Here is a 15,297-nt window from a genome sequence, read left to right on the forward strand (position 1 = left end):
ATGCATAAAAATAACAGCGCTACAAAATATGAAGCAAAAACTGACAGAAATGAAAATAGAAATAGATAAATCCATGATTATATTTGGAGACTTCAACACCGCCTCTCTCAGCATTTGATTAGAACTCTACAGAAAATCAGACTACAGAAGTTGGTTAATAGCATCATTAACCAATAGGATCTAATTGACAGTAATAGAAGACTTAACCCAAAACAGCAGAATATACATTCTTTTCAAGTACCCACACCAAGACAGACCATATGTTAGACCATTAAACAAATTTCAACAACTATAAAAGAACTGAAATCATGCATAATGTGTTCTCTGACCACAATGGAATCAAACTAGGAATCACAAACAGAAAGATAACAGGAAAATCTCAAAACACTCGGACCCAAACAACATACTTCTATATAATCCATGGGACATAGAGGAAAGATCAATGCAAATTTTAAAACTGCATTAACATGAATGAAAATGAAAAAAAAACTTACCAAAATTTGTGGAATACAGCTAAAGCAGTGTTGAGGGAAATTATAGCACTAAATTTGAAAAGAGAAAAAGTCTTAAATCAATAATTCACTTTGAAACCTAAAAACAGAAGTGCAGAATAAATCCAAAGCAAGCAGAAGGAAGGTAATAGTAAAGGTAAGAGCAGAAATCAATAAAATTGAAAGCAGAAAAATAGAAAAAAAAATCACTTCAGCAAAGAGCTGGTTTGTTCTCAAAAAGATCAATAAAATTGAGAAACCTCTAGCAAGTCTAAAAAAATAGGGAAATAAGAAAAAAAGCTACCAATATCAAGAATGCAACAGGTGATATTACTACAGACATTACTAATGACCTTGCAGACATTAAAAAAGATAACAGAAATACAACGAACATCCCTACACACATAAATTTGGCAACTTAGATGAGACAGACCACTTTCATACATACAAAAATACAAATTACCACATTTGAAAAGTTCTAGAACTATTAAAAACATCGACTCTGTAATTTTAAAACTACCCTAAAGAAATCTATAGGCCCAAATAGTTTCTCTGGAGAACACTGCCAAACATTTACATGATTAACACCATACACATTATCTTCTAGAAAATCAAAGAGAAGACCTCCTGATTCATATTTTGAAGCTAATATTATCCTGATACTAAAACCAGACAAAGACAGTACAAAAAGGAGAAACAAAGCAAGCTACAGACCAATGATCCACAGGAATATATAGACATAAAATTTCTTTTTGTTTTTGGGGGGTTTAGGTATTTTTGCTGTGTGTGTGTGTGTGTGTGTGTGTGTGTGTGTGTGTGTGTGTTTTAAGTAAGTTCCACACCCAACGTGGGGCTCACCTCACAACTCCAAGAGCAAGAGTTGCATGCTCTATTGCCTGAGCTAGCCAGGCGCCCCTAGACACAACATTTTTAAATAAAATATTAGCAAATAGAATTCAACAATATATAAAAAGAATTATGTAACATAGGGAGAGGATATTTCAAGGTGTAAGTCTGATTCAATAATCAGTAATCAGCCAGTATAACCCACCATATTCACAGGCTAAAGAAAAAAAAAATCACATAATCATCAACCAATGCAGTAAAACATCTGAAAAAAATCAACACTCATTCATAATGAAAACTAGGAACAGAGGGGAACTTCCTCAACTTGATAGAGTATCTATGAAATACCTACAGGGAGCATACTTAATGGTGAAAGATTGAATGTTGTCCGCCTCAGATTAGGAATAAGACAAGGATGTCAGCTCTTGGCACTCTATTTCAATATAATACTGGATGTTCTAATCAGTGCAACGAGACAATAAAAGAAAATGGGCATAAAGATCAGAAAGAAAGAAATAAAACTGAACATATTTGCAGATGAAATTATTGTCTACATAGAAAATCCCAAGGAATCTATCAAAAACTCCTAGACTAAGTGATGTCACAAGTTAGGTGATCAATATCTACAAAGCAACTGTATTTCTATATGCCAGTGTGAACATGTGACACCAAGATTAAAAATAAAACAGCATTGGGGCTCCTGGGTGGCTCAGTCGTTAAGCATCCAGCCGGCTCATGTCATGATCTCACGGTCTGTGATTTCGAGCCCCACGTCGGGCTCTGTGCTGACTGCTCAGAGCCTGGAGCCTGTTTCAGATTCTGTGTCTCCCTCTGTCTCTGACCCTCCCCCGTTCATGTTCTGTCTCTCTCTGTCTCAAAAATAAATAAATGCTAAAAATAAATAAATAGGGGCGCCTGGGTGGCGCAGTTGTTTAAGCGGCCGACTTCGGCTCAGGTCATGATCTCGCGGTCCGTGAGTTCGAGCCCCACGTCGGCCTCTGTGCTGACAGCTCAGAGCCTGGAGCCTGTTTCAGATTCTGTGTCTCCCTCTCGCTGACCCTCCCCTGTTCATGCTCTGTCTCTCTCTGTCTCAAAAATAAATAAAACATTAAAAAAAAATTAAAAAAAATAAAATAAAAATAAATAAATAAATAAATAAAAATAAAACAGCATTATAAAATTGTACTAATGTGTATTATTAGTATGCCACTTATTTCACTTTCTAGGATTTTGTATGAGATTTTAATAAAATATTTCTACTGCTAAAAAAATTAAATAGCACTTAAAATCACTTTTAAAAAAGGAAATACTTAGGTATAAATCTAACAGAACATGAACCTGAATTTTATGTTGAAAATGATGCAATGCTGATGAGAGAAATCAAAGCTCTAAATACACACTGTGCTCATTCACTGGATGATTCAATGTAGTAAGGATGCAGGTTCTCTCCAAACTGATATAAAGGTTTAATACAATTGCTGTCAAAATTCCACCAAGATTTTTTGTAGATATAAAAAAATATTCTAACATATGGGAAGTTACAGGAAGTAGAATAGCTAAAATAATATTGAAGAAGATGAATAAAATGGAAGGAATTAGTCTACCTGACTTCAGAACTCAATGGCCTCTGTAATTAAGACTGTAGTATTGGTGAAGAGGAGACAAATTGATCAACAGAGCCAAACACGCAGAAATAGATCCACACAAATACACCCAAGTGATTTTTGACAAAGATCAAAATCAATTCAATGGGAGAAAGCTTTTCCAACAAATGGTGCTAGAGCAATTGGATATTCACAGTAGGCAAAAAACGACCTTGGCCTAAGTCTCACGCCTTATATAAAAATTAAGCCCAAATGGATCACAGACTTTAATGTAAAACTATAAAAATTTTAGAAATAGGAGAGAATCCTTGGGACCCAGGGCTAGGCCATGAATTCCTAGACTTTGACACCAAAACAAGATCCAAAAAAAAAGAAAAATTGATAAATTGGACCTCAATAAAAAATAAAACTTTTGTTCTGTCAAAGACCCTGTTGAGGGAATGAAAAGAACAAGCTGCAGACTGGAAAAAAATATCTGCAAAGCATCTGACACAGGACTAGTATCCAGACCATAACAAAGAACTCCTAAACCTCAAGAATACAAAAGCAAAAATCCTATTCAAACATGGGCAAAAGACATGAAGAGATATTTTATCAAAGATGACAATCAATTGGGAAATGAGAAGATGTGCTTGTTAAATGAAACTACCCTAAAGCTGCCTTGGACCAGATACACACACACAAGTTAACTCCAGATGGTTAGAGACCTACAGGTTTATAATCTCTTCTTCAACCTCAGAGCACCTCTGTCTATGTGGTAGTGAATAAAAGGTGAGAAATATGTCCTTAGCTACTTCTCCATTTCATGCTAACGAGAAAAAAGATAAAATCATATGTTAGAAAGAAATTCAAACCGGCATCTCCTTCAACCTCCTTTTTCTTCACCCGCTTAATCCTCTTCTTCAGGACTTTCATGAGAAAATTAGTAAATTTATTGTTTTCTCCAAGAGCTGTTTGGAAACCAGCATAGAGTGCTTTTTCTTGGTCCTGGAGCTTGGTGATTTCATTCTTTTTCTCTTCCATCTCTTTAAGAGTTTCATTTATTTTCCACTAAATGAACAAAAACAGAACAAGTGATAGAGTATTTCTGATAAACCAGGCTCAGAGAACAAGGTATATTACAATGTAAGGTTACAATTCACAAACATTTGGAGGGAGAAAAGACAAGAGAGGAGGATTAGAACAATGGAGGGAATTAAGCTGAGAAGATGAAGAAGGAAAAGAAGAATCAAATCCCCTCCATAACTAAAGGATACAGCCAGCCAGCACTCTCCTGTCCGTTCATACTTGCATATCCTGTTCTTCTTTGTCTAATGAATTAACACGCTCTTGAAGTATGTTCTCCTGTTTTTCAAAATTCTTGAGGAGAAGCATTTCTTGAAATAATGTGACATGGTGAAGGTCAGATAATTTCATCTGAATATCTAGTTTCAGTTTCTGGTGCCTCAGAAGACGAAGCTCTGCATCAAAGGTGACAATCAGTTCTTTGATCTGAGGTGGAAAAAGATTTGAGGGTATATGAAAAGTTAAGACCAGGTAACTATTTTTAAAACTACCTAAAAATACCAGTTTGTTTAGGTAAAAGCATTTTGTCATTATACCGTTATTATGGAGAAATAATTATATGGGCTCATGTGGCATGTATGTGTAAGTCTTACAAATCAACTTAAGTGGTAGGGATTCTGTAACTATAGTCCTTCCAGCTGTTTCTTTACCATTGATTAAGCCATTAATTGAGAATGCCCTTCTTTCTGTACTGTATGGTTTAAATCGGAGACTATGAGCTCCTTGTGCATAGTGTTTATATCTGCCTCCACTTTACCCGACAGTATCTCTACAGTGCCTCTCATACAGGAAGCACTAAATATTTCCCTCAACTTCTTATTCTGAAAATTTTCAAACATTTTAAAGGTGATTTAATTTTATAGAGTTGGGCTGAGAACAAAGTACTCCCCAAGCCCTGGTCTAAACCTTATCCCACGGCCATCCCAATGATTTTAAATGCTTGGTTTTGCTGATTTTGGCACAGTTTCCTCCTCATCCCATCCCAAAGGAGAGGAAGACATCAAGAGAGAGTCCCAAGGTCTGGTTCTCCTGAGGAAACTAGTACCATAGGTAGAAGACAAACCATTCCATGTTTTTCATCAGTCTGTGAATCATGGGGAACCTCAACAGTCAAAAACCTGTAATGAGTGAGGGCCCAGCACATGGCTGAAAAAAAATTAAGAGATCTGTAGTTTGGGAACAGTGAAACTACTGCTAGAGAATTTGAGAGCTTAAAAAAAAAAAGAGGAGTACCTGGGTGGGTCAGTCAGTTGGGTGTCTGACTTCGGCTCATGTCATGATCTCCCAGTTCGTGAGTTCAAGCCCTGTGTTGGGCTCTGTGCTGACAGCTCAGAGCCTGGACCCTGCTTCAGATTCTGTGTCTCCCTCTCTCTGTGCCCCTTCCCTACTTGTGCTCTCTCTCAGAAAGAATAAATGAATAAACTTAAAAAAAAAAAGAAGAAACCTTTTAATTATCTATGGTTGTAGACTAAGTGGGCTCCTCTTTAATGTTTGTTCAACAAATTTGAATTATTTTGATATTTATTTCAAGGCAGGACTGTATTTATTTTAGTGTAACACCATTCTGGAACTGTACCACTTAAACACATAGGTGTTTAAGTTCGTGAGGTTCACACTTGTTTTGCTGTCACTTGTCTGATAGTCTATAAGCTTAATTAGGATAAAGAATATGTCTGGCTAGAGTACTGTTACATCCCTACTACCTAACTACCACTATTCCTGCGCAAAGAATGTCCAATGCATATGTTAATACCATTAATACATTAGCTACAATGAAATCAATCAAACTCTTTATTGAATATCTACCATAGGTCTGGCATTTCCTAGACACTGTAGGCAAATCAAAAGATGATTATATGTGGCCTTTCTCTCAAGAGCTGTGAAATCTAATTTGCAAGACAAAAATAACACATTTGAGCACTGAGTGATGTACAGAATTGTTGAATCATTATATTATACCCCTGAAACTAATACAATATTGTGTGTTCATTATACTTCAATAAAACAAAGAATACACATAAAACAGCAAGAAAAATAAGTGCAAAACCTGAGGTGCTACTTATAGGTGCACTTGGAGCTTAGAAAAAAGATGAGTATGTAATGTGGACAGAAGGTTCTGGAGAAGATTTGGAACTGTGATGAGTTTTGAATGATGACTCACATTTGAAAGGAAAGCAATGCAAGTAGAAAGAGATAACAAAGGAAAAAGCAAATATAAAACTGAGAATGGGGTGGGGAACAGAAGCAGGGAGAGGGAGGAAGAGTAAGGCTGGATGAAGTACAGATATTGGGTGAAGAATACGTTTGGGAAACTTTCGGGGGTGCCTTCACAGGGTGGAGCTGGACAGACATTTAGGAACAAAATTCTACGCTGCTGGCAGCAGAGAGCTGTCTATCTGGGAAAGGTCCTTTTCCTTCCAGATTCAGAGCACCTCCTATACAACTGGCCCCAACCTGATCTGGTTTCCTAGAAAAAAAAAAATAGGTGCCATTTCAGCTCCAGAACAATTTTGAAGCCAGTCATCACCATGAACACTCCCACTAATGAGGCAAATCACACATTAGAGAAAGAGAAGGAGGTAAAAAGCAGAGGGAGCCCCATTTTCTCTGTAAAGTTTTTAAATTATGTTCCATCCATCATCTGAAAGCTGCTCCATCATTTGCCCTTTACCAAGACTTGAGTTAGATGCTGATTAACATGGATTTGCTCTTAATTCTTAGCTTTGCAGAAAGCAAAAGGTTTAAAAGCTCCAATGTTCTTGGGCAGAGGGCAATGGGTTCCAGAAGGCCAGAGATGGGGAGGAAGCCAAGCCTTCAGTGGGCTGGTCAGTGAGAAAGATTATTATAGAGAGTGTGTATACACACACACACACACACACACACACACACACACAAATAATAGATCTAGTTCTTCCCTTCTCCCCTCTTTCAGCTTTAAAAAGGCATAGTTTCACCCCTTACCCTGTTGGTCAAATACTCTTGCATGTACACATGCTTAATCTCGTCTCTCTTCATAATCTCCAGCTCTAGATCAATTGGATCTGCTTTTTCAAATTCCATTAACTTTGGAGTATCTACAATTAGTGCTAATGCCCTTGATGATCTAGACAATGAATCTCTTGTTGTCAAATCACCATCCTTTCCAAAAGAGAGTTTGAGAAATCCTCCACCTGTGCCTGTAGACCGTCTCTGTTCCAGTTCAGAGGGCTTTTCATCCTGAATCGTCATATGCTCTTGCTTAAAATTTAGGAGAATTTCCTCATCATAGTGAAATCTCTTTTCTGGAACTTCTTCTGGGTGTATCTGAGGGATTTCAGGAATAGGGATGTGCTTGGATATGTGAAGAGTTGACTGAATGCTCTTCAGTTCTTGCACCAGGCACTGTATTTCCTCAATAACAGCCACTTTAAGATCTCGAAGAGAGAGGATGCATTTGTTCATGTGCATTTTCTTTGAATGGGCCTAATAAAAAGAACAGAAGGAAACAAAATGACAACCCAGTTTGAAATATGATTTCTGTCCCTTGACAGGTATCCCTAGCAAAAAGCCAAAATAAAAATTTTGTTATCTAATTATATACAGGATTATTCCTATTCTCTACTAAGTTACTCTTTTGTCTAACTTTTAGGCTGTTTCCAATTTAGCTTCTCCAAAAGAGGAAGACAGTATGGATGTGACCTCTGGTATCCCTCGGCTGGCCCATAGGGCTAAGTTCTGCTGTTCTCTTCCCACCACCCAGGGGAAGTTCTTCCTGAAGGCTTGTACTCAGCCAAAACCTAGACAGTAAAAGCTCATTCTCTGGTCAGGAACACACACACATAACTGCCCTTCCCAGATGGAAACTCAAATTCCATTGGCTGAGACACATTTATGGTTGCCTACTTATTTCTTCTGTATTTTGGCCACATTATTACTGTTATTTCTTGTGCAGGCAATGTCATGACCCTGAATTGCAATATCATAGCACACCAAGAGATTCCAGGATACTTCCTTTGTTCCTGATCCACTTATCTAAGCCAAGTTGTGGCCCCTACCTCAAGCCACAGGAGCCATTGCTCCCTCATTACAAGATGTTTCCCCACTCTTTGTTTTCAAAATGTTCTTACAAGAGCCTATAGGCACATGCCACCCTAATCCTGTATACAATTAGGTAACAAGATGGTCCAAAGGCTATTAAGAGTTACTTTGCATAAATATACAGGTTTAAAAAAATCAAAATATACTTCTCCAAATTGACAGTAATTCTGTATTATTCAGGAACTTTAACAGCCAGCTCACATCAATGGATACACGACCCAGATAGAGTATCAATAAGGAAACAGTAGCTTTGAATGACACATTAGACCAGATGAACCTAACAGATATATAAAAAATATTCCATCTCAAAATGGAATACACATTCTTTTCAAGTACAAATGGAATATTCTCCAGGATAAATCACATGTTATGCCACAAAAAAATCTCAATAAATTTAAAAAGATGGAAATCATATCATGCATCTTTTTTGACCAAAGTGGTATGAAACTAGAAATAAATTACAAGAAAATATTAGAAAGAACATAAATATATGGAGGTTAAATAACATGTACTCAATAATGAATGGATCAACTGAGAAATCAAAGAGGCAGTAAAAAAAAAAAAAAAAACATGGGGACTCATGAAAATGAAAAAAACAGTCCAAAATCTTCGGAATACAGCAAAAGCATTTCTAAGAAGGAAGTTTATAGTGGTAGAGGCCTACTCAAGAAACAAGACAAAGCTCAAATAAACAACCTAATCTTACACCTAAAGGAGTTAGAAAAAGAACAAAGCCAAAAGCTAGTGAAAGGAATGAAATAATAAAGATTAGAGTAAAAGTAAATGAAATAGAGACAAACAAAACAATAAAAGATCATTAAACCAGGACCTGGTTTTTGAAAAGATAAACAAAAGTGATAAACATTTAGCTAGACTAATCAAGAAAAGAGAGAAGACTCAATAAATAAAATCAGAAATGAAGGAGGAGAAATAACAACTGACCTACAGAAATATAAAAGAGTTATAAGAGAATATTATGGAAAATTATACGCCAAGAAATTAGACAACCTAGAAGAAATTAATAAATTCCTAGAAGCATATAACTTTCTAAAACTGAAGAATAGAAAATATGAACAGACTAATTATTAGCAATGAAATTGAATGAGTCATCAAAAAACAAAAGTCCAGGCCCAGATGGATTCATAGGTCAATTCTACCGAATATTGAAAGAAGAGTTAATACATATTCTTTTCCAAATCTTCCAAAATATATGAGGAAGGAAAGCTTCTAGGTACAGCCTATAAAGCCAGCATTACCCTGACATTAAAACCAGACAAAAATCACAATAATAACAACAAAAACTACTACTACTGCCACAGGCCAATATCTCTGATGAACATAGACACAGAAATCGGTAAGATATTAGCAAACCAAATTCAACAATACATTGAAAAAATTATTCACCATAATCAAGTAGAATTTATTCTTGGGGTGCAAGGGTGGTTCAATATTTGGAAATCAATGTCATATATCACATTAATCAGAGAAAGAATTCACACTATATGATCATCCCAATAGATGCAGAAAAAGCATTTGACAAAATTCAACAACCATTCCTGATAAAAAAATCTCCCAACAAAATAGGTTTATAGATAACATACCTCAACATAATAAAGGCCTTATATAAAAAACCCACAGCTAACATCATAACTCGATGGTGAAAAACTGAAAGCTCTTCTTCTGAGATCAGCAACAAGACAAGGATGTCCACTTTCACTACTTTTATTCAACATAATACTAGAAGTCCTAGCCACAGCAATCAGACAAGAAAAAGAAAGAAAAATGCATCCATATTGGTAAGGAAGAAGTAAAATTGTCACTATTTGTAGATGACATGATACTGTACATAGAAAAAACCCTAAGGACACCATCAAAGAATTACTAGAACTGGTCAATTAATTTTGTAAAGTTGCAAAATAAAAAAATTAATATACAAAAATTTGTTGCATTTCCATATCCTAATAATGAAGTAGCAGAAAGAGAAATTAAGAAAACAATCTCATTTACAATTGCACCAACAAAAATAAAATACCTAGCAAAACTTAACCAAAGAAGTGAACACTTGTACTCTGAAAACTATAAAACATTGGTGACACAAATTGAAGAAGACACAAATAAATGGAAAGATAGTCCATGCTCATGGATTGGAAGAATTAGTATTGGTAAAAATATCCACACTACCCAAAGCAATCCACAAATCTAATACAATCCCTATCAAAATATGAAAAGCATTTTTCACAGAACTACAACAAATAATTCTAAAATTGTATGGAATCACAAAAGACCCCAAATAGCTAAAGCAATCTTAAGAAAAAATAACAACACTGGAGGTATCACACTCCCAGATTTCATGATATACTACAAAGCTGTAGTAATCAAAACAGTATGGTACTAGCACAAAAACGGACATGTAGATCAATGGGCAGAATTGAAAACCCAGAAATAAACCCACACTTATAGAGTCAATCTATGATAAATGATGCAGGAATATACAATGGGGAAAAAGGTAGTCTCTTCAACAAAGGATGCTGGAAAATTGGACAGCTACATGCAAAAGAATGAAACTAGACCACTTTCTTATACCATAGATAAAAATGAACTCAAAATGGATTAGAGACCTAAATGTGAGACCTTAAACCATAAAATTTCTAAAAGAAAACATAGGCAGGGGTGTCTGGGTGGCTCAGTTGGTTAAGTGTCCAACTCTTAGTTTTGGCTCAGATCATGATCTAACAGTTCATGAGTTTGAGCCCCACATGGGGCTCAGTGCTGACAGCATGGAGCCTGCTTGGGATTCTCTCTCCCCCTCTCTCTGCCCATCCCCTGCTTGTTCTCTCTCTCTCTCTCTCTCAAAAATAAATAAATAAACTTAAAAAACTTAAAAAAATAAAGAAAATACAGGCAATAATTTCTTTGACATCAGCCATAGAAGCATATTTCTAGATTTATCTCCTAAGGTAAGGGAAACAAGAGCAAAAATAAACTGTTGGAACTACACCAAAATAAAAAGCTTTTGCACAGCAAAGGAAACGAGCAACAAAACTGAAAGGAAATCCAGTGAATGGGAGAAGATATTTGTAAATGATATATGCAATAAGGAGTTAACATCCAAACTATATAAGGAACTTAAACGACATGAAAAAAAAAATCCAATTAAAAAAAGGGCAGAGAACCTGAATAGACATTCTTCTAAAGGAAACATACATATGGCCAACAGACACACGAAAAGATTCTCAACATCACTAATGATCAGGGAAATACAAATCAAAACTACAATGAAATATCATCTTATGCCTATCAGAATGGCTAGTAACAGAAAGACAGGAAATAACAAGTGTTGGCAAGAATGTGGAGAAATAGGAACCCTTGTATACTGTTGGTAGAAACATAAATTGGTGCAACCACTATGGAAAACAGTATGGAGGCTCCTCAAAAAATTAACAATAGAATTAGCATATGACCCAATAATACCACTTATGAATATTTATCTGAAGAAAATGAAAACACTAGTTTGAAAGACCTATACACCCCTATGTTTATTGCAGCATCATTTACAATCTTGATATGGAAGCAACCCAAATGTCCATCCACAGATGAATGGATAAATAGGTGGTATATACATACAATGAAATATTATTCATCCATAAAAAGCATGAGATCTTGCCATTTGGGACAACATGGATGGCTGTAGAGTATATTATGCTAAGTGAAATAAGTCAGAGAAAGACAAATACCATATGATTTCACTGGTATGTGGAATTTAAGAAACAAAACAAACAGAGAAACAAACAAACAAAAAAAAACCCATACTCTTAAATACAGAGAACAAACTGGTGGTTGCCAGAGGTGGGGTGGGGAGATGGGTGAAATCGATAAAAGGATTAAGAGGTACAAACCTCTATTTAGAAAACAAGTAAGTCACATAAATGAAAAGTACAATATAGGGAATATAGTAAGATTGTAGTAATGTTGTTCAGTAACAAATGGTGACTACACCTATTGTGGTGAGCACTGAGTAATGTACAGATTTGATGAATCATTATATTGTTTACCTGAAACTCATATAACACTGAATGTTATACTTCAAAAACAAAAGGCACTTCTCCAGGCAGTCTTAGAAAACTTACCTGTATAATTACCACCTATGAACCAAGAACATTATAACAAAATAGAGGAGATTTTTTTTTATATTCTTAAGAACAAACCTTTCAAGCATTAAAGTAAAACTCAAAATCCAGCACTTCTGTGAATGGTGGACCACTTTGAAGCACCTGGAGGACTAAGAATTAAGCTTAAAAGAACAAATCTAAGCCAGCCTGATGACTGTAAGGCTCGCCTCTCTGAAGAACCCTTTTTACATACCAATATTTTCTTTTTAGTTTTACAAATACCACACATACCTAAATACTGGCCACAGGGAAGTGGGATATATAATATGTTATTTCCAAAAAAACTTGAAATGTTAGTAATTTTTAATTTAGCCATGACAGTAATGACCATTTGTTGACTTTGACCATCACATTAACGTTGTGAGGCAGACTAGATATGTTTTTTTGTTGTTAATTGGTATTAATACTCTTTTAACAGACAATATAACTGAGGCTTAGGGAGATTTACATGACTAGCAAAGTTTATGTGCCTATTAAGTGGCAGAGATGGAAACAGAACTCTGATCTTCCGACTTGTAGAATAGCGTGCTCCACATTAATTTACACTGTTTTAATAAAATGGATTTCAGTGTAATGCAGTTCAGTTCAAGACATGATACATATCCATCATCTCTAGCTAGACCATGAAATTTCAGGTTGGATGACTGGCAATTGTACTCAAAAAACATTTCTCTATGATGATGGATCAGACGTGATAGATGAAACAAGAATTATCTTAAAGGAACATCTAGAAAAACAATCTAGACACAAGAGAGAAAGATGGCAGTGTAGGAGGTCGCTGGGCTCACTGCATCCTGCTGATCACTTAGATTCCACCCACATTGGCCTAAATAACTCCAAAAACTGCCGGAAGAGTAGCAGAACGGACTCTCTGGAGCCAAGCATAGACAAGAGACCCACGGAAGAGGGTAGGAACGGCGGAGAGGCCATGCGTGCTATACAGGCTGGCGGTAGGGAGCTGGGGTAGTGGAGGGGCAGCCCACAGGGCAAGGCAAGCTCCTGAAATCTGGCTTGCAAAAGCAGAGGGGCTGGACTGCCTGAGTTCTGACAGCCAGTGGGACTTAACACCTGGAATGTTAAAAGTCAACAACTCTGCTCTCAGAGAGAATACCAGGAGGGAGAGTTGTTGAGTCCCAGAAGGAGAGAGCTCAGCGGGGGAACAAAGGCGCTGTCAAGTACCATTTCCCTCTCCCATACCCCAGCTGAAATTCCAAAGGGAAACAGTTCCCAACGCCGAACTTGCTTGCACTGCGCAAACACCCAACACTGTGCTTCTGCGGATTCATTCCTCCAATGGGCCTGCCTCCCTCCTTGTGCTGCAGGGCCTCTCCCACAGGGACCACTGACAGCAAAGCTAGCTAAGACTGCCCCTCCCACCACTGTGCACCTTGTGGATCCACCCCATCTAATACACCCTGTCCAGATCCCATCGAAGCAGCACCACAAGCCTGGCAGTGTGCAAGCAGCCCAGACAGGGGCCACACCACTCCACAGTGAGTCCTGCCCCTGGGAGAGGGGAAGAGAAGGTACACACCAGTCTGACTGTGGCCCCACCCACCAACACAAGTTTCTCCGGACAGCACAGGGGAGGTGTCCTGCAGTTTAGAGCTACCACAGGGACTAGCCAAAATGATGAAATGGAAGAATTCTCCTCAAAAGAAACTCCAGGAAGTAGCGACAGCTAACGAATTAATCAAAACTGATTTAAGCAATATAACAGAAGAAGAATTTAGAATAATAGTCATAAAATTAATTGCTGCACTTAAAAAAAGCATAGAGGACAGCAGAGAATCTATTGCTACAGAAACCTAGGGAATAAAAAATAGTCATGAGGTGCAATACTAAATGCTATAATGCTATAAATGCTATAAATGCTGAAAAATGCTATAAATGAGGTGCAAAATAAAATGGAGGCGGCCATAGCATGGAATGAAGAGGGAGAGGAGAGAATAGGTGAATTAGAAGATAAAATTATGGAAAAAGAGGAAGCTGAGAAAAAGAGAGATAAAAAAAAATCCAGGAGTATGAAGGAAGACTTAGAGAAAGTGATCCAATCAAACAGAACAATATCCGTATCATAGGAATTCCAGAAGAAGAGAGAGAGAAAGGGCTGAAGGTGTACTTGAACAAATCATAGCTGAGAACTTTCCTGATCTGGGGAAGGAAACAGGCATTGAAATCCGAGAGGCACAGAGAACTTTCTTCAGATGTAACTTGAATCAATCTTCTGCACTAAATATCATAGTGAAACTGGCAAAATACAAGGATAAAGAGAGAACTCTGAAGGCAGCTAGGGATAAACAGGCCCTAACATACAAAGGTACACACATAAGGTTAGTAGCAGACCTATCTACTGAAACTTGGCAGGCCAGAAAACAGTGGCAGGAAATCTTCAATGTGATGAACAGAAAAAAATATGCAGCCGAGAATCCTTTATCCAGCAAGTCTGTCATTCAGAATAGAAGGAGAGATAAAGGTTTTCCCAAACAAACAAAAACAGAAGAAATTCAGCACCACTAAACCAGCCCTACAAGAGATCCTAAGGGGAACTCTGTGAGTGAAATGTTGCAAGGACCACAAAGTACCAGAGACATCACTACAAGCATAAAACCTTCAGATATCACAATGACTCTAAACCCCTATCTTTCTGTAATAACACTGAATGTAAATGGACTAAATGCGCCAACCAAAAGACATAGGGTATCAGAATGGAGAAAAAAAAACAAGACCCATCTATTTGCTGTCTACAAGAGACTCATTTTATACCTGAGGACACCTTCAGATTGAAAGTGAAGGGATGGAGAACTATCTATCATGCTACTGGAAGTCAAAAGAAAGCTGGAGTAGCCATACTTATATCAGACAAACTAGACTTTAAATTAAAGGCTGTATCAAGAGATGAAGAAGGGCATTAGATAATAATTACATGGTCTATCCATCAGGAAGAGCTAACAATTATAAATGTCTATGTGCTGAATACGGAACCCCTAAATATATAAAACAATTACTCACAAACATAAGCAACCTTATTGATAAGAATGTGGT

At 36.9% G+C, this 15,297-nt stretch overlaps 1 protein-coding gene across 7 annotated transcripts in view; it reads right to left on the reverse strand.

The window, feature by feature from the left end:
• The window catches only part of CFAP44 (cilia and flagella associated protein 44), a 158,714-nt gene that overhangs the window by 27,800 nt on the left and 115,617 nt on the right, over nt 1-15,297 (reverse strand). For 5 of the 7 annotated variants that reach the window (XM_042998754.1, XM_042998752.1, XM_042998753.1 and 2 more), the window contains exons 26-28: nt 6,968-7,468; nt 4,229-4,432; nt 3,796-3,991 (exon numbers count right to left, since the gene is read on the reverse strand). In XM_042998754.1, coding sequence (XP_042854688.1) covers nt 3,796-3,991; nt 4,229-4,432; nt 6,968-7,468 — 901 coding nt within the window. Of the gene's footprint in view, nt 1-3,795; nt 3,992-4,228; nt 4,433-6,967; nt 7,469-15,297 lie in introns of those variants that run through there. The other 2 variants (XM_042998755.1, XM_042998756.1) reach the window with 2 other exon arrangements.

The sequence above is a fragment of the Panthera tigris genome, chromosome C2 (assembly GCF_018350195.1).
Source record: "Panthera tigris isolate Pti1 chromosome C2, P.tigris_Pti1_mat1.1, whole genome shotgun sequence".
NCBI lineage: Eukaryota > Metazoa > Chordata > Mammalia > Carnivora > Felidae > Panthera > Panthera tigris.